A 19359-nucleotide genomic window follows, 5' to 3' on the forward strand; every position below is an offset into this window, starting at 1 on the left:
AAGCTGTCTGATGCTTTAGGTCCCTCCATCCTTCTGGTTTTATGTTCCATACTGAAATACTTGTCCTTCTCATTAGCTCTGACAAGCTAGACTAAATGCAAGTTTTATTATTCCCAGTGTCAGAGACTTCCAGGAATCTTTTTCTCTCTTGAAAATATTCAGAATAGCCCCAGGTCCACTCTTGCATATATCTGCCCATGTAGTTCCAAGAAGCCCCAAGACTTCAAGGTGTACCCGTCTCTGAAACACAGCATGGTACTACTGGGACTGGCTGGTGTTGTAAGTCCTCTAGCAAAATAGCTTTGTTGGCTCCTTCTAAGTAACTGTAGGACAGGATCTGGCTCTTCTGCTGTGGTGGGTACAACAGAAAACAACACAGGTGGATTTTCAGAACAGTGATTTTGCATCATTGGGTATGCAAGTCAGCCAGCCAGAACAGGAAATAGCAACTCCTTTTACAAGTGGTTGATGTTTTATTAAGGTGAGTCATTAATTTAACATCAGCACTCAAAACAGGAACAGCAAACATTTTATCAAATATAACATGGTTCTAATAAGACATGTCAGACGTGATTCATAGAGTGGTAAACAAGGATTTATTTTATTGCTATCAGCTACAGCTCATAAAGCTGGCTGTAGAGTTTATCTAAGTGCTTGATTCAGACTTGCAGTGAGGTTAAACCTCTCTTTTTCAGTATCGTGTTTGTTCAAATCAATATTTTTTGTCAAACATGGAGGCAAACTGTTCTCTATCTGAGCATCTGCCAATGCATCATAGCTCCTGTTTTCCACATCCACTAGAATTTTCTAGTTTAATTTTGTCTTACCTATGTTATGGTGTCATTACATCTCTTTAATATTTGATTTGAATTCACTCATGAATGCCAATGTAACAGGTCGCTGTTCTTACTAATGCAATTCTTACCATAAATTCTGGTAAAACAGTATGAATCTGTCCCACGGCCATTCTCAAAACACTGCCCAGGGCTTTACAATAAAGCTAGCATCTCTGTGAAAGCACATTTTGCAGTGCCCAAGTGGCCTTTAGAAGACACACAGACTCACTAATTTTGGAAAAACTCATGAATCTACTTTGGACTGCATGTTGAAGAGTTGGCATGACTCATAAGCATGCTACAAGATGATCAATGAAAGTGGAGTTTGAGAATTTTCTTTATGGTCCTACTGATTTTTAGTCCTATTATATATGTTCTGGAGTCTAGATTTTTTTTTCCTTCTGCTTTTTACTAATCATAAGATTCTGTTTAAAGAGTTTACATTTACAAAAAAAATTACGGGGTATGTTGCATCAGCTTAAAGGGTAGTTTTAAATATAGACAATCCTACAGAGATGATGTTGTTATTGTCTGCATTCCTCTGGTCCTTAGCTTTGCAATTAAAGTAAATACAGGTTAGGTGCATAAATCTTAATTAATCTGGGAGCATTGAAATGGTGGCAGAGTTTCTCCTTTTCTGTTTGCTAGTGGAGCAACTCAGTAACTCATCATGGAGAAATAAGTCTCTGCATCTTGAAAACATGTTCAGCAAGGTCCATTGTATAGTCCTTCAACATTTGAAAAGTTCTTGTGGAGAGGTCAGGGAAATATATACCATCAAGAGAGTAGGTGTGCTTAAACATGACTTGGAGGCAGAGATGGAGGTTTATTTAACCACCCTGTGTTGACTTATCTATCCCTGTAACTTTGCTGTAAAATGTAGCTGTAAAGATTCATTTTAATCCAACATTATTGCACTCTCTTGGAGACTGATGGATCATTATTACACACATCAGCTATCATCTTTATAATCCATTTCCTTATTTAATCTTAATTTTACTATCATTCATGGAGGTCCTGTGCAGTTTATCTAGTTACAGCAGCAGCAAAGTATGCATTTCAGAGTGGCGTGAGCCACCCCAGCCTTGAGCTGAAGCCAGAATTTTGTGTTATGATGATGATCCAACCGTTAGCACATTCCACATCCGTGGAAAGAAGCAGAGCATGGTTATAGAGAAAAAATGGGTCATGCACAGGTGTTTAGTGCTGATCTCTCTGTTGTTACAGGAAAAGAGTCCCCAGTGCCCTCATTTTTTTTATTTCCATCATGTATATAAAATCAATAAACAATGACATTGATAAGGCAGGATATGAATGTTGATTTTTTTTATACTTTGGTAATATAAAGGCCTCAGTGAGCAAGGAGGCAAGCTCTCATGGAGAGCTAAGCTACCTTGACAGGTATGATAACACTGCTGCAATCAGCAGTGTAGGAATTTTCAGAGGCTGTAGTAAAATGATCCTCTATCAGAAGTCCCTTTATCATGAAGGGTCAGAATGGGTTATTGTCTTCTAGAAACCTGACACAAAAGAGGTCTTTTTTTAAGCAAGCTTTTTCCTACAATAGGAGTGACATGGTAACCAGGAACAAGCTGCTTCATCTCAGTTAAAAAAAAAAAAAAGTTTCAAAACAGAAATGAGAGTTAGTTGCTTGTTTCCAAGTTATGTGTGATGTCTAGACATCTTGGTGATGAAATCATTAGAATTGCAGACAGAAATGTATAAATCAAATCTTCATCTACTGTCAGAACTGTTCCCTTGGGTTTTGGGTTCAGGCTTGGTTATTGTCTCTATCACTGAAATGTTTACCTGTTGAGGCAGTCATTTCCCACTTGTTTCCCGTCTCTCACTGTCTTCAAACAGACACAACCAGACGCAGCGTCTGGTTTGGATGAAGACAGTGAATGCAGTGGAAATGACATACAGTGTGAAGAGTATTGTTATGATGCTGCAGATGCTCATGCCAAGTACAGCAGAAACAATAGGTACAAGCCTGGAAAGCATGAATGTGGCTACAGAAAAATGTCCTCCCCCAGTCCTTTCCCACAATATCTTTGCTCCATTCCCATACTCTGGGGTGCTGCCTTTCAGTCCAGATGTAGTTTGTGTTGTGTAGGTAGCACTAAAAGAACTGGGGACGATCTAATATAGAGTATTTATGACAAAATTTAAACTGTGTCATGAGCTAGTCTCTGTATGAGTCTTGTTTTCATGGCTATTGTCACCCAGTAACAAAACCCTAAGTCCTCACTTTGCAGGGTGAAAAATAGATGAAGGTTTCTGCAAATATCACTCTTACTGCTCTAAGGCATTTAGTAGACACTATGATGCAAACTGGATAGATACTGTGTTAAATGAATGAACTGTCTTTCATGATCAAGGCTGTGATTCCCAAGAAGATTAGGTGCACAGCTCCTTCCAAGTTTTACCTGCTTACTACATATGTACCCCTTTTCTCCCTAAGACAAGCAGGCCCCAATTGGGTTGACCTCAGATAATTTCAGTCAATGGATCTTAGAAAGCACAGCCTGGCTCTTGGTATTTGTACTTCTGTTTCTTCTTTCCAGGTCATGCTTAAAGAATTTCTGGCTTTTCTCTGAAAATAAAAAATGAAATCTGTTTTTGCAGACTGCAGGCAGAGGACTTGGACTAAAGCAGTGGTTTCTATTTAGATGACAGGCTAAATTGTAACTGGAGCAACTGACATCCTAGAAAATGAACTGTCAAATACTGCTGGGAAGGAGTGAGAAGAAAGCAGACACAAGTTCTTTTTCCTCTAATATTAATCAGAGATCAAAGTGATCTGGAATTGCGAATCATTTAATTACAGATTATGCAAACAGCAAAAGTTGATCCCAAGGTCTGAATTCTACTAACTTCTCTATCGCTTGTAGGCAATAACATTGTGTCATTAATCTAGAGGAGAAACATTTTAGGAGGTAGTTCATCCTTTTGTCTGCCTATTAGGTTTTCCGTGACAGGTGTATGTATCAAGGGAGTTTATTCTCACACTATGAATGTGTCACTGTGGAGGGTAGCATCTTTCAGTTTCTGGAAGGTGTCTAAGTAGTAATTCAATTTTCATTAAAGAAACCATTGAGGAAATGACTAAATAGATTTCGACTAAATTAAACTTTTTTCTTTTTTATTTATTTTTTTTAATGGGGGATGGGAGTCGTTTTTATTGTTTTGGGGGTTTTGACATTTTCAAGGCACGTATACAGGCATTTGTTTCTCTGCATTTTTTTTAAGATAATGGTGAATTAACTGCTTATAAATAGCAAAGGACAGACATATGTCCAGCATTTGGTTACTGGTCTCCTTGGTGTATTGTTTGAGTCCCAGCTGATGAGGTGTGTTCAGATGAAGCTCATATCAGGGATCTGGCGATATATATTAAGAAAAGATCATTGGGACCTGCAAGAAAATTAGTTATTTTTATTTTATTTTTCTTTATCCACAAATCAGAAAAGATGTTGAAATATAGTGTTATATTGTGGGTTGCAAGGTTCTGGAAATAAATTCAATTTGAAAGTTCCTGTATTTTACATATTCACATGTTGACTTAGCAAAAGAGAAATGTTTAAGTTCACATTGCTTCAGCATTTGCTGAGCTGCCAGAGTGCCATGTGGAGATTGCAACCCATGTTCTTGTCTCTGGTCCCTGCTCTGAGCCCAGCCCATGGGCTGCAGTACGTTTCCCTTGATGCACACTTGGAAATGGTCCCACAGGGGACTGTGAGAGCTCAGCCAGAAAGGACAGCATGAGAGTTCTGTCACAGAGGTGTAGGTGATTCAGAGGAGTCACAGTGCACAGAAGGGAAGGAGGATGTTATTTTACTGTCCAGCTAAGCTGAAATTGTAGTGGCACCAAAAGCATGGCACCGTGCCACAGTGCACACCAGCAGCCACCTATCTCCGTTTTTGCACCGTCTCTGGTTCTTGTCTGATGCTGTGATTAACAAGTTCAGCAAGCTATGCCAGTAGAAAGATAATTCTGTGAAAATCCTGGTACACAACAATATCATATGAATGCCAGTGCAGACACAATGCAAGCAGAGAAAGCAGGTGGGCTTTTTGGTAGCAGCCAAACATTGGCTTAACCAAGCTACAATGAGAAACATCTTCAGAGCAGGAGGTACCCAATTCTGTTACAGACTGACACCAAACTGTTGAAAGATTTCAGTTACCTTGCTCTGTCATTTGCCACTTTGGTTGGTCCATCAACCCTGAATAATTTTGGGAGCATGGTAAGAGATAATAAGTTAATACATTTCACATAAAATGAGAAATATTCTTGGAAAGTCCAGAAGGATCTCAAACCCTCCAAGAGATTTGTTCTCTGCTCACATGGAAGACAATGGCTGTGATTCTTCCTGTATTCTTAGGTCAGTTTCTGTCACTTTGCATATTGGAGTAGACAAGATACAGGACATTTAAAGGACATTAAAGGAAGATGTTCTCTGCCTGCAGCAAGCTTTCACATTTAACTCTGCATTGTGGTTTAGTTTGCTTCAGAGAATTGGCTTTGATTGTACTGGTTCTCTCAGGACAGTGCAGCCAGTGTGGGGTGGCAAAGCCCACAGATGACACTGCTTTGCTCTTTCTTGTTCCTCAATGATTCCATCTAGCTACCTGATTCAAGAGCCTGGGAAAAATGTTGTAGGCAGTTTACCTTTTGCTGTTCCTAATCGTCTGGTCAGAAAGACCAGAAACAATTTTTATTGCATGTAGAAAAGGAAATGGAAAAGGGTGTCGTCCAGTTTACACTCAGAGGAGGTTCCTTTCTCCCACACAAGAAACTTCTTTGTTTCCATCCCCTCCCAACAAGCGGATTTGTGATTACACATCTTTAGGTGGCTTGTGAGTCATGATGAATCTCAAATCCCTCCTTAGTAGTGGAGGATGTGGGTTAGGGATTCAAAACACAAATGTGGATCCAGCAGCACTTAAGAAACTGCAGATGGGGGGGTGCAGAATTGAGAGGCCAGGGAGAATATGGTTACGATAATCAAGAGCGAGTGCAGTTCACGAATGATGTACAGTTGTAAAATGTTTTCCAATTTTTGGACCTCACAGGATGAGGGGTGCATTTGATTCAAAAAGGAAGCGTGTGTGTGACCATATTGCTTTCTGCAGTAAAAGGACTGCAGTTGTGAATTAAGACAAATAAAGGGAAGCTGGAAGCAAATAGCTTTCGCAAGGTGACATCCTAGCAACAGAGAGACCCTCAGTAGGTGCTGAGTGCTCTTTTAAAGCTCTGTGCAGACAGAAAAACATATATGTTAATTACTAGGTTGATACTTTTCAGTTGATGACTGACACTTCCTGCTTAAGATCGCAACTGGCTTTTAATTATTTGGAAGACTGGCTTTCCATTGTGGCTCACTGCAATTATTCATCTCTTTTTCTCTCAGAAGATACGGAGCAGTTTTACGCAAGCAAGAACTTTTTATGTTGAAATGGCCATTAATTATTGCAGAGTCGTTTCCAGCCTCACCATTCCACTTTTCCAAGGAATCATAATTCAGCCACAAACATCTGCTTTATGCTAATGCTAATACTATGCTGCAGAATGTCCTACCTCAAGAACCATTAATCTATGCAAAATGAAGTTTAAATTATGTTGATGTATATATATCTTGGGTTTGACCACATGCTTTATATTATAGAAGTTAATTCAACACAAAAAAAAAAAAAAAAAAAAAAAAAAAGGCAGAGATAAAAGACTCTTCCTGTATGCTGAGAACTGGACAAACATGTATTAATCTCCATTAAATATTCTGAAAAATCACCTCATTATGAATTTTTTTTGAGTTAACCTGAAAATACATATTGCAGGCAGTCATAAAATTGCTCTCTAGCAATTTTGTGACCTAAAAGTTTGAAAGAAATGTATATTTTTGCTTAGACATGTTAATTATTGGGGGCTGTCTGTGGCAACTAATTCAGCTCTTTGAAATCTGAGAACAAAAGCATTGCTAGAAAGAGAGTACAGCCTAGGGATGGAAACGTGGGGCAGGGAGTCAACTGTGAGCTCTGTCATGCTGTCATGCTGCCATCAGCATGGTGTTCAGGTTTTGCCAGTTCGAGGAGAGATGATGCAAATATTGCTGAAATCAATAGGACTCTTTCCATTAACCTCTGTAGGCTTCAGGTTAGATTCAGACATACTGAGCTTTGGTTTATTAATCTCCCAGAGTGCATGCACATGTGTGTATATGAATGCTTACAAAGAAGCACAGTGAAGCAATTTCTTAACCATTGCTAAGCATGAGTAAAGAGGCTAGAAAATCCCTGGTAATGAAGGCAGAGTATTGCCATGCATACGTGTGACTGTTACTTACATACTCCCCTACATGCCCCTCACTCACTTTGCAGTCCTTACCTGTTTATACACTCTGCTCTTCCTCAGCTTTTTCCTTGTTTTTTCTCCTCTGCACAAGCACATTTAGGCCTTTAACATGATTTCATGTCCATCTGCAGTGCTTTCTTCCTACTGTGTTTTGATGGGAATTTCTTCTACTAAACCCCTTCCATTTTACCAGATATGCCAAAAGAACAAATCGCTTGTTTAGGTTGTGAGCTCCAAGCCTGTTGCTCAGCTCCGTCTGGCAGAGCACCCAACATATTGCTAGTTCTTCACAAATAATAAATACTAATAAATGCTAAAGCAGTCACCACTTCCTAGTGGTTATTTGTGCTCGTTGTCGTTGCTGTGATGCTGAACTCACCCATGTGCAGTTTCTTGGTGCTACCATTGCATGTGCCAGCCCTGCCCATAAGATCAATGAATTTTCAGATGCCCCAGACAGAATATTCCATCAGTCCATGTTCAACCAGAAATATCTGTGTTTATATGCCAAGTTCTAGTAAGTAAAAACTGCAGGGACCATCCAGAGCACGGATTTTAAGCCTACCAGTCAGGGAAGAACCTACCAGTCAGGGAAGAACCAGAACTTTATCATCTTCTTTGTCAGTCTTGAAGGTTGGCACTGAGATGACAAAGGACATGATAAACAAAGGGGAGCATATATGTGGGTACTGAAGGTACAGAGTTTGTTGTTATGTTGCTGACTGTGGTCTGTTCTTCTTGTAGAAACTATACAGGAAAGAAATCAAGCCACCTTTCAAGCCTGCAGTGGGACGACCAGAAGACACCTTTCATTTTGATCCAGAGTTCACATCTCGGACCCCCACAGGTTAGTGCAATTGCACATGGGTGACTGATCTTTTTAGTGATTCAGCAATACTCTCCCTCCCCATTCCAACTGAGTCAAAAAGTCTGATCACCCATAGGATTGCTGGATTTTGCAATGTTCAGCAGAAAGCAGAGTAGTTTGCATTTCTAAGAAAAGAAGTTCATAAAACATTTCACCAACTTCACATTACCACAATAACATCTTCATATTGCAGACATTAATATCTGCATTTTTTAGAGTAAAACTAATAGTTGATTTGCTATTTTATTACTATTATTGTTGTTTATGTTAGATGAATTTATCTGTTTTAAATTACCTCAACTGTTTTAAGTTATCTCAACTTCCAAGAAACTTGAATCTCTGCAAGGTAGTATTTAAATACATATTCCATAGGTGTTTTCTTTAATTATTAACTGACATAGACTGTGGACTGTTGGAAGTTAATAGTAATGGATGGTTAATAGTAATGGAGAATCATCAGGTTCTCAGATCAGTGGAACTATGCTGAAGGGGAATTTGGTCTACAATACTTAGAAAATTCTTGTAGTGAGGATGTTGCTCTTATAATTTCTCTTTCCTAACAAGTATATCACATTTTGTGCAATATATCTTGGTTGCTGCACAAAACATCAAAACAAGAATATCAGTAACCTCAGAAGGGTAATCCCAGTTATAACATTGCCTCTTGCTAGACGTATATTCTAGTCTTGGTTCCTAGGGTGTTTTAGTTTGGGGTTGTGTTTTTTTGTTTGTTTGTTTGTTGAGAATGTGCAGTCTTACACAATGTATATTAAAAAAAAAAAAAAAAAAGTTTTACTCTGGGTATTTGGAAACATGGCAAATATATTTCACACTTTCATATTTCTGATTTTAGCTTTAGTTCAGATTTCAGAGGACCCACATGGCCATTTCTCTAAAATAATGAAGAGTACAAGTTAGTCTGATCTCGAGAAAAGTGTAGGCCACTTCCCTGGAAAGTCTCAAAGAAAAGCTAAGATTTTGGATTGTTTTGGAAATTCACACATCATCCATTGTGCTGCCATGGAAACCCTTGTACTTCATGCATGTGCTGATGTCCAGGATTATATTTTACACTGTATGTGTTGTTGCTATTGCCTCATTCAGTTTAGTATCTCATGCAAGACACTGACTGAGAAGGTTTGTCTTGGGGTGGGAGCTAGAGTAGGGGGATGGACTGCCATGGCTTCTGGTTCATGCTGTTATGAAAAGTGGCCTGAGAACCAAACCCTATAATTTCCAAATGGGAGTTCCTGTACAATTTTGAGTTCCAGAGCAATAGAAAAACCCTTGCAGATTGGCAGCACATGCATATTACCAAAGAGAGTAATTACAAGGAGCGTGTCTTTATGAATAAACTCTACTGCCTAGCATCAGGTTCATGTCAAAGTTCTGGATCCAGTACCTTGCCAGTCTTGCTGTTTGCTCTATCACAGAAAGCTTTCTTTGGCCTGGAGGTTGAAACAGCTTTCTACAGATATGGTTTCACATTAACTTTTCTCAGGGATTCATCTGAGTTGGAGGTGTTTTTTTCTGGCCTCTGGTTTCTGAAGTCCACCACTGTGGACCAAAATTTCATTTATGTTGACTCAGCTATCTGTCCCTGAGCCTAATAGGGAGCAGGAAACTGAAGTGATCCAGGTAAGAAGTGGTGATTTGAACAAGGATCAGACCAAGACATTGTGGTGATCCAACTCAGAGTTCAGTCCACAAATGGCTGTGTTATTTTAAGTGACAGGGTTCCATAACCAGCAAGACATATTAAGCTGGCTTTACTGATGAGAAAAAGTGTGTAAGATTATACCTCAGGTATCTAAATCTCCTCTTCTGCAAATAAGAAAATAATGTTTACTAACCCTAGTGAAGCATATTGATGTAAATTACTTAAGATTTATGAACTCTTTATAAGTTGTGTAATGTGAGATGCATAAGTGGGACAAAGCATTATGGCTTTCACAGTTAGGAAGGTAAACATTATATGAGACTGGTGTTTGCACGTGGCTCTAATTCAGATAAATGAAGTGATTCTGGATTTATTAAGACTGTGAAAATTATAATTCATAACTATCACAGTTAGTTAACATGATTTAAAAACAGTTTTGTATTTAACACTAGTGTTTTAACATTTAGTTCATATGATGGGCATATCAGTCAGTGGTGATGAATATTTTATATTGAACACCAAATAATAAGTAGCTCTTTTACAGTGTTTGATAAAGAGATTAGTGGGGAATTATGAAGGAACAGTTATTTTAAATAAAGATGACCTAACATTTGTGGTTTGGAGCTGGATCACAGCTTTCCTAAAAATCAGGAGTGTTCAGATCTGAACATTCCCTTTTCAAAGCAAATATTTTTTTTCCCCTTAATTAATCTCTCTCAGAAAATTGCTGTAGTATATTTGCCATTGTGAGAAGTACCCAGTGATGCAAGAGTTCTGGTGTGATTCATCCATGTATTTGCAAGGGCAGTACGCATCAACACTCTGAGATAAACAAATAGCCCACATCATTTTACCAAAAAACACATAGATTTTTCACATGCTTTGGAGTGAGGTCAGACTTGCTGTACTTATTTCTGACTCCGGTTAAAGCTGAGGAGACTTTGTAATGAGATGTAGAATTAGCTGCAGTCTCAGTTTTGTTTATTTCTGGGCAGATAATTTATTTTTACCATATTATGGCTTCAGAAGGACTAAACCTCATCATGGTAAATCACATGTTGCATTGGAGGAAATACAAAGGAGAGTGGGTAAAAGAATGACTAGAAGATGAGCAAATTTGCACAGCATATGTATCAAAACACCCAGCCAGCTCCCCAGAAATGGTTTGTAGTGCTGCTCTTACTGGTTAAGGAAATGCCCAGGACAGAACATACACTGGGGAGAAAGATTTCTTCAAAGCATCTCAGAATTTTAAGTGAAGCACACCTCTTCTCTTCTTGCTTTGATGGGATGTTTCTCTCAGTGAGTGGTGGCATAGATTAGAGGGACTGTTCTCTGGTTGTTTCATTCCATAGGCAGAAAAATTCAGGGCTCTATGAACTTCAGACATTCCTCTGCTGAGTGGGGAAGTTAGTTAAAACACCCCCAGATAGTTTGTTCACCTGAGGACAAACCAACCAACCTCTTCACTGGAGTAGGTCCCAGCTCCTAAAGCTGCTCCAGGAAGACTCTTGTGAGATTGCAAACCACCACTGCTGGAACATCATGCTTTTACACCTGCTTCATGTCTTTGCATTCTTGTCGCCCACACAACACACCACATTACCCTAGCTTTTGTAATTTCTGTAGTCAGTGTGCCACAAAGGACAGATAAAGCATCCCATAGCTTTTTTCCACTCTCTGAAGAACTTCTGCTAAGCCAAAGGGGTGCACTGCCTTGAGCAGTCCATCTTTCCTCTCGCCTCACTGTCCTGTGCCTTCTCTCTGTGTGAAGACTCCTGGCACAGGCAGTGCTTCCTAATGGAAAGGACAGCCACTGTGGAAAAAAAAAACAGACCTCTGTATCCAAGATCCTTGCAGATAATATCCCTGCATTGTTCAGATCCAGAGAAAAGGGACAGAGAAGGCACATCAAAGTTTTGATTATGGAGGTGAATTGGATTCATGCGTGTCTACCAGTTCAGCAGTCTGCTGCTGACTGGCAGGGGTGACTTTGTCTATTGCAGGTACTGTGCCATTACTTCTAATCCTTTGTGCAGCTCATGAAATAATTTTCTTCCTTCTACAGATTCCCCAGGTGTTCCTCCAAGTGCCAATGCTCATCATCTTTTCAGAGGGTTCAGCTTTGTTGCCTCTAACTTGGTGCAGGAGCCTGCACAGCAAGATGTGCACAAAATCACTGTTCATCCAATTGTGCAGGTACAGATTCTGATGTTAAACTTTGCATTTGATGGGCAGATACAAATGTGTAGTTTGTATTTAAACTGTCTCAGGTTTTCACAGCTACCCAACCCTCATCTGTTTCTACACAGCATGTAGGAGATGGAAAATGAGATTTTTTTTTTCCAAATGCTTTTATTTTTATATTCATGTTCTCCACTCTCCTGTAAATGAAATAGGGATCATGCCTTATCACAGCTCAAATGAAATGCACTTCCGAATACCTGACGCACTATTCCAGTTGTGCATACAGGGCAGGTAATGGAGTGCTGTTTTTTCAGTAAACGATGTCATTCTCAATAGTTTTGTCTTGAACTGTGTTATACAGTCTGTGCTGGCAGAGGGGCTTAATGAATGACTCCTGTAGGCTCCCACACACATGGAGCCCAAGCTTTTGGATGTAAAAGGCCACTCTGCTCTTGTTGTGCTTGCACAAGAGCCCGGTTGTACTCACATAACCCAGAGTGTCTTGATGAGGGAAGAAAATTGCCAGACACTTGGTTTCTTGTTGACATTCCCCTATGACATGCTCTCCACTTATTGTAATTTCCCATTAGTGTAAACCAGAAATAAATTGCTACAAATGGCTCAACAGAGCAGAGGAACAGTGAAGCAGGAGAGGAATTGCAGTGCTCAAAAAGGCAGCAAATTTTCCCATAACGAAAGAGTTCCTCCCTTGCCCACAGTGAGAGGTACTTTGCTTCAAGAGGAGAGTCTCTGTCTGTGGCATCAGTTTTCATGCTTGCTTTAATAATTTATAGTTTATTCTTAAAGACTCTCTTATGCACTACTAAGTGAATTATTAACCAAGCAATTACATCCCAGATGGTGTGTGTGTGTGTGTGTGTGTGTGTGTGTGTGTGTGTGTGAAAATGTATTGAATTTCACATTTGCATGTCTTTCAACGTTACATGTCCTAGAAGGTTCTATGTGAACTTTACTAAGGAACATACATTTTCAGAGAGAAGATCCTAGAGGATTTGTAGAGCTGCTGGTCATTTTTTGAGTCCTGAAACGGTGTTTGCAGCAAGGCCTCAGATTTGGGCTTTGGAAAGCCATCACCACCTAACCAATCCACCTGCCCAAATGCATTCCAAAGGGCATATGAACTAGTGGTGCCATAATTCATTTTATACCGCTCAATAATAAAATAAGAAGTTTTAAAGTACTGTCATATTATTTTCACTAGAAACATATTTTCTTAAGTTATGCTGGCTTAACATGATATTTTTTCTCTCACACAGAATTCATAGTAATACATATTCTTAACAAGACCTCCACTGGACTGGAGATACACCCCATATGTGGGGTATCTGTTTTGAAACCTGTGAAGCTATTAGCTGTTTATGCTGTCTGGCCCTTCAGTTAGAAATTAGTTTTCTAAGTATTTTTTAATTAGAAACAAGTTTATATTGTCAAGAATTATGGGTTTGCCAAGAGATTTGGGCCCACAGTTCCCTCTGAATTTCTAATAGGAAGTGGTTGTCTGCATTCCATAAATAGTTTAGAAAATCACTGCTTTTTTTTGTCATTACTTCTACATGAGCAACTCCATCTTCCAGACTGAAAAGTGGTAAAAAGTGTTGGGATACACTTGCTTAGGTAAAGGGCTTCTGATTTTTTATTTTTATCTGGACTTAGAAAACCAACTAAGACAGGAGAATTCTGTGGAGAAGGTGAGATCAAGCACTTCCTTAAGACTAGGCTAGTCCTTGTGTTTACATACCCATGTCCTGATTTCCTTATTTTGTCTTTCTCTATAGCAATTACATGGGAACAATATTCACTTTACAGATGGATATGAGATCAAGGAGGACATAGGAATTGGCTCCTATTCAGTGTGCAAGAGATGTGTTCATAAAGCAACAGAAACAGAGTTTGCGGTGAAGGTAAGAAATCCTTCTAGCAGGTGCCAGAAATGTGGTTTGACATTGCTCTGTCTGCCTGGGCAGCAGTGTGGTCAGTGGATATTTAGTTGGTTTATTTCTTGTCAGTGTTGCCCATTTTTTTTTTCTTTCAAAAGATGAGGGGGTTAACAGTAAGTCTTACATTATTTCTCACACCTAAATCTCATCAAGTAAAATGGAAAAAACCCTTTCAAGGAAATTCTGATAATCATTCCAGCCATGCTCTTTGCCTTCTACATATGATTTTTATCCTACATAATGATTACATAATACATTATGATTTTGATCCTACATTGAATCATCATAAATAAACAAAATAACACATAAAATGATTGCAAAATTGATTCCCACTTGATTGCAAAACACAATTTTGTTCTTCTTAAGTTTAGTTCTTGCAGTTCTTATTGTAATAAGAGAGATATGCCAGTGAAAAACGTAGTCACCTTCAAATAATTAGATTTCCTTTTGTCTTCTTGACACTCAGCACCAGCATGCTACACAAAGGAGCAAAAGACAAGCTTCAGTAGAGATTCAAAATGTAAATTCAGTGGAAATTAGTTGGATCTTAAAGACAAAACAGTGAACTTCAGAGCTGGTCAAGCAATACTATATGTCACAGCAGCCAGCAGCCAGGAAGCTGCAAGGATATATGTAGGAGGAAATCTGTTCTGATAGGAAAGAATGGCTCTCCAGCAGAACTGCTTTGGAAGGTCACAGTCATTGGGCTAAATTACAACCTCCATTAAGTGCTGTTGGTTAATAGTGTGCAGCTTTTACAGAGGGCAGAAAAGTCTAGTGTATGTAGCAAGTGATCATGAGGTTAAATCTCAGAGGAAAAGTTCCAAACACTGAATTTTCTTTGGGAGAAAGTAGTACTAATTAAAACACTCATATGTTAGAAACGTATTTAGTGATTTTGTTCTTGTACCAAAAAGAGGCAAAATTGGATTAAATGAGGAATTAGAATAATGAATTTGGAAGGACACAGACAGTTAAGTCAGATCCTTTCATTCTGTATGATCTCATAGGAACAGATTGCTTAAATGAGTATAAGACAAAAAGTAGTTCCTTGAAATCAGTACATAGAGAAATATATTTAGTTGTATTGCAGTAAATTAAGTACTGTAGTCAACTGCCTTTCTATTTTTTGTATGTTAAAAATTGTAGTAAAATATGCAAACTTCGTTTTTAAATGAAATTGTGTCTGTGCTTTTAAATAAGAAGATGAGAGTTTAAAGAAGTGATCCAAATTGCAGTCCATGAGATAAGTGAGCTGCAGGTATTCAACAAAATAATATTAAACTTTTTATCCAGTCTTATTTTCCATGGCAAAACTGAAGATAGTGCATTGTCCTTTAAAGCCCTTGAAAGTTTTGTTTTCTCCAAGTGGTGCCCACAAAATTCTGGGAACTGTTAATAATTGACAATTTGTTGATGTCGTTCAAATAACAGATTATTTTTCTAGGCTATACCATAATTAGGAGCAGAGACCTACCAGCAGGTCTGTGGGCTTTTGTATGAACATGCTAGGATTTTCATTTTTAATGAATGGAAAAACTCATTTTCCAATGACCAGTTCATTTGTGAACAGATGGCATTAGACTATAGTAGGTATGGATTCTGTGCAATTAAATGACATCTGTGGTGAACAAAATGTGAGTTAAATTAAACTAATAATTTTACTATTTTATGTATATCAAGTACTGCTGACGGCTTTATCAATGTAATACAAATACAGCACAAAACCAAAATATAAAGACCTCTATCCTCAAAGATGTCTGATTGCATAAATCCAAAAGGGTCCAGCACCTACCCAGTGGTTGTGGGTTTGGAGTATATTAGAGAATCTAGAGCAAACTCAACACGTGGAGAAACCCAAAGCCGGGCCCAGGAGAGGTTAGCCCTTTGACTGCTAGGTTTATGCTCTTTTCCATTTCTGTTAATCTTTTCTCTTTTTATTCTTTTCTCCCTCCACTCTTTTCTTGTCATGCCAGTAGTTTTTGAGTTTGACTATCAGTTTGACTACCAACACACACAGCATCTCAGTTTCTGACACAGAGTGAGTCAAAAGTGTAGCACAGATTTGGGCTTGGAGACAGTTGGTGGTTTTCTGTTTGCACATTGACTGCTGCCTGTTTGATTATTATTCATACAAATATACTAATTTTATTATCCTTTCATTTTTGTCTCTATTTGATATCAAGATTATATCATTTTGTTATAAAAGTAGCTCACTTTCATAATGACTGCTCAATGCCACCCATTTCAAGTAATTAGATAGCACAGGAGTTGCAACTGGCATTATCATAATTACATATCAGTCCCTTTTGACACGCATCCTTTAACTTTCTCTATAGAAATCACTGTAATTAGAGTCTTCAGTAAGTATAATTTTCTCCATGCTCTCTAATATGTAACAGTCACAGGAAAAAATATCTACAGCGATAGTTTGTATGATAGGCAGCTTCCCCATTTGTCTGGTACCAGCTCATTAAAAGCTCCCTTGTTAGCAACGACTGCTGACACGTCAGAGAGCATCATCCCTTCTCCCCAGGGGACACTGGCAGAGATGAAGGAGTTTAGGAAATGACGTGGTAGCATCACCGCAGGAAGAAGCGTGTAATGTCACCGGATAAATAATCCCTCCATGGAGAATGCCACTCACTAGGCCTTATTTACTATCGCTGTGTAGTGCCACACTGAGACAGCAGAGTACTGAGCCGGAGTAACTTGAGTCAGAGCTACTGCCAGAAAATCCACACAGACAAACAAAACTTTTCCTAATCTAAAAGCAGCATGTATTTGTCAGAAACATTTCATCCCTTTTGCTTTTGCTGGCCATCTGCAACTAATTGGAGGCCATCTTATAAAGCTAATTAGATGTGTAGCAGTGCAAAGAAGCTTCTTCACTGGCATGATAAAAATACTTGAACAGAACTGTAATTTAATTCTTTTCAGTGTTCAGTGAGACATGGCACATTGCTCACTGAGAGGCTTTTGGAAATCCCTCCCAAGACTTCTCTGCACCTTTGGGCACCCAGCTACCTTTGTAAATCCAATCTCAACTTTCAGAACAGATTTTTCTTCATGGCTCTCACCTTTTCTTTCATGTAATTTGTAAGAATAAAATGCTAATAATAAAATCTATGTCTATTTTAGAACTGCCCTCAGGCTTCTAAATACAATATTTAAGAATTGAGACTTACCACATCTAAACTACTGAGAGCATATCAATGCCATGCAACAGAAAAGCTTACAGACAGATATATTTCCTGCACACTGAGTCTACCCTAAAAGTAGTAGGAACCTGTCTGGGTCAGTGCAGGTAGACTGGGCTTTAGGAAATCTTTCCATTATATTCTACTGCATGTACATACCCTGAGGCACTTTTAAAATTTTACTCTTAGGATTTTTTTCCATCCCATTCTCAAGTGAAAGAAAGTATAAAGTTATGAAATACAAGTAAGTATACTGCTCATTCTTCTGAATGTTTTATAAGACTCTGGTATAAAGAAGAGAACACTGGGGGGAGGGAGAGGAAGAGTGTTTCTCCTCTGATGGACCGCTAATGTGTTTCAGATTCTTCTGCTAGAATTTTGATCATCCTGACTAAAGCAGGCATAACGATTTTTAGTAACAAAGGAAACTGGCAGAGTTGATCACATTTGCAAGCATCAAATGGGTGCAACTGTAACAGTAAGATCAGAAGCAAAGGAAAATCAGATCAAACTATTTCAATCGCATCAGTATCTAAAGAAAATAAGTCAATTAATTAAGAGACTGATGCTAGAGCAGATGGAGGGATTTCTGTGGATGAAAAAAAAAAAAAAAAGGCTGTGATGGAAGCCTAAACAGATTAAGAGCACTCTTTTGGAAAACAAAGGAAATGCTAGAGATTTTGGTGAATCAGATTTTTCAAAATCTGCCAGAGATTTGATGCAATTAGTGCATTCCAGAATATTTTTTTTTTTCTTTACTTGGAATAATTGCATTGGTTTCAAGCTTAGCTCCCTACTTATAGCGAAGCTTTCAAGCTGGATTTAGATTGACTTCTCCCCCCATGAGGAGAGAATACTGGAAAATAACAGCCAAAGTAAAAACTGCTGTTGCTATGGCCTGTTTTACCCCCAGTATGTTGTCTGCCCCAAACAATGCAGAGGTGGACTGGGGCCAGCTTCAACAATTTGATGCCAAGTACTTTCTTTTCCAGGTCAAGAGACTACCTACATGGTTAAATCTTACAGATCTTTACTTCTCACATGCTGTTAGAGACAGGGCAAATGACTGAATAAAAGGACAGGGTATGCACTTCTCTCCCCCCTGAGGAGGAAAAACATACAGTAGAGATAGTCTCAAATGACAAGATCAATCTTGCAGATGCCAATACTACAGTGGAATTTGGATTTCAAAACATGTGTGAATTTCATGTCTTTTTTCCTATCTCTGTAATGTACTAACCAACTATTTGGCTCCAAATGTTCCCCAGCTGTGAGCAAAGCTAAATTTTGCCGTCTGTGTCTGCCTCTGGGATACAGGTTAGTTTCTGCTGGAGACCTAGTAAATCCTAGAGTTCGTATATAATTCTGGTAATTGCTGTGCAGTGAAAGTACATCTATCTCACTGTGTTTTGGGATGTACAGACTGGGGAGAAGGTGCATTTTAATGAGCTATAAAAATGCTATAACAGTGGAGAAATGATGTCAACATGCTATCAATAAAGAGAAGTCAGTAACTCCTGAGAGCTGTTTTTAGCAGGCATGTGTAATTACACTTGCTATATACATCTATTTATGTGATAATAGCAGTGAGTGACAGTCACCAAATGCTGTATGAATACCAGAGTTGTTTCATGATTTCTTTAAACTTCATGTTGCCCTTCTGTTGATGTTTTAGTTGGTTGGTGTGAGTAGATATCCTTCTCTGAAATCAGGAAGATACACAGTAGTATATAGTTGGCTCTACAACAATTTCCCCATAACCTATATTATGGTTATGTCAGGAGATTAGTGCTGAAAGTAGAAAGCATGAATGACAACAATAACAACAAGTAAAAATGGTACTATTTTGGTGTTCTTGGTTTAAGATAGATGATAAACAAATTAGATAAAATCTGAAAAATGAATAGCAGGCAATATGCAATAACTGCAAGGCAATTTCTATCAAGACAGCTACAAATTTATATGATGTAAGACAGTTGAGTCCAATAGGATGCGATCAAAATCTATAAATATCTCTAAGGTGATATAAATTATGGATGACAACAATTCAGTTGCTGAAGGTGGAAAGACAAGACAAAATGTCTTGAAGCTTAAAAAAGGGAGTTTCAGGAAAAAGTCTGGTCATGAGACCTGTTGGTAAAACAGACTCTTCAGTAAAATGACCAAGACATGTTCCCCCTTGCACGCACAAAAGTCACATCTGTCATTAGTGGAGATGTAGCCTTACAACGTACAGGGTCAGAATGGCAAGACCCTTCCTTACCTTAATAAACTAGAGAGAACGCTTACCGCATT

At 38.6% G+C, this 19359-nt stretch overlaps 1 protein-coding gene across 13 annotated transcripts in view; it reads left to right on the forward strand.

Moving 5' to 3' along the window:
• RPS6KA2 (ribosomal protein S6 kinase A2) overlaps positions 1–19359 on the forward strand; it is a 303450-nt gene that overhangs the window by 258151 nt on the left and 25940 nt on the right. For all 13 annotated transcript variants that reach the window (XM_084513721.1, XM_084513720.1, XM_084513724.1 and 10 more), the window contains 3 exons: positions 7936–8038; positions 11788–11918; positions 13703–13828. In XM_084513721.1, the coding sequence (XP_084369847.1) occupies positions 7936–8038; positions 11788–11918; positions 13703–13828 (360 nt within the window). The remainder of the gene's footprint in view (positions 1–7935; positions 8039–11787; positions 11919–13702; positions 13829–19359) is intronic.

The sequence above is a fragment of the Aythya ferina genome (assembly GCF_964211825.1).
Source record: "Aythya ferina genome assembly, chromosome: 3".
Classification (NCBI taxonomy): Eukaryota; Metazoa; Chordata; class Aves; order Anseriformes; family Anatidae; genus Aythya; species Aythya ferina.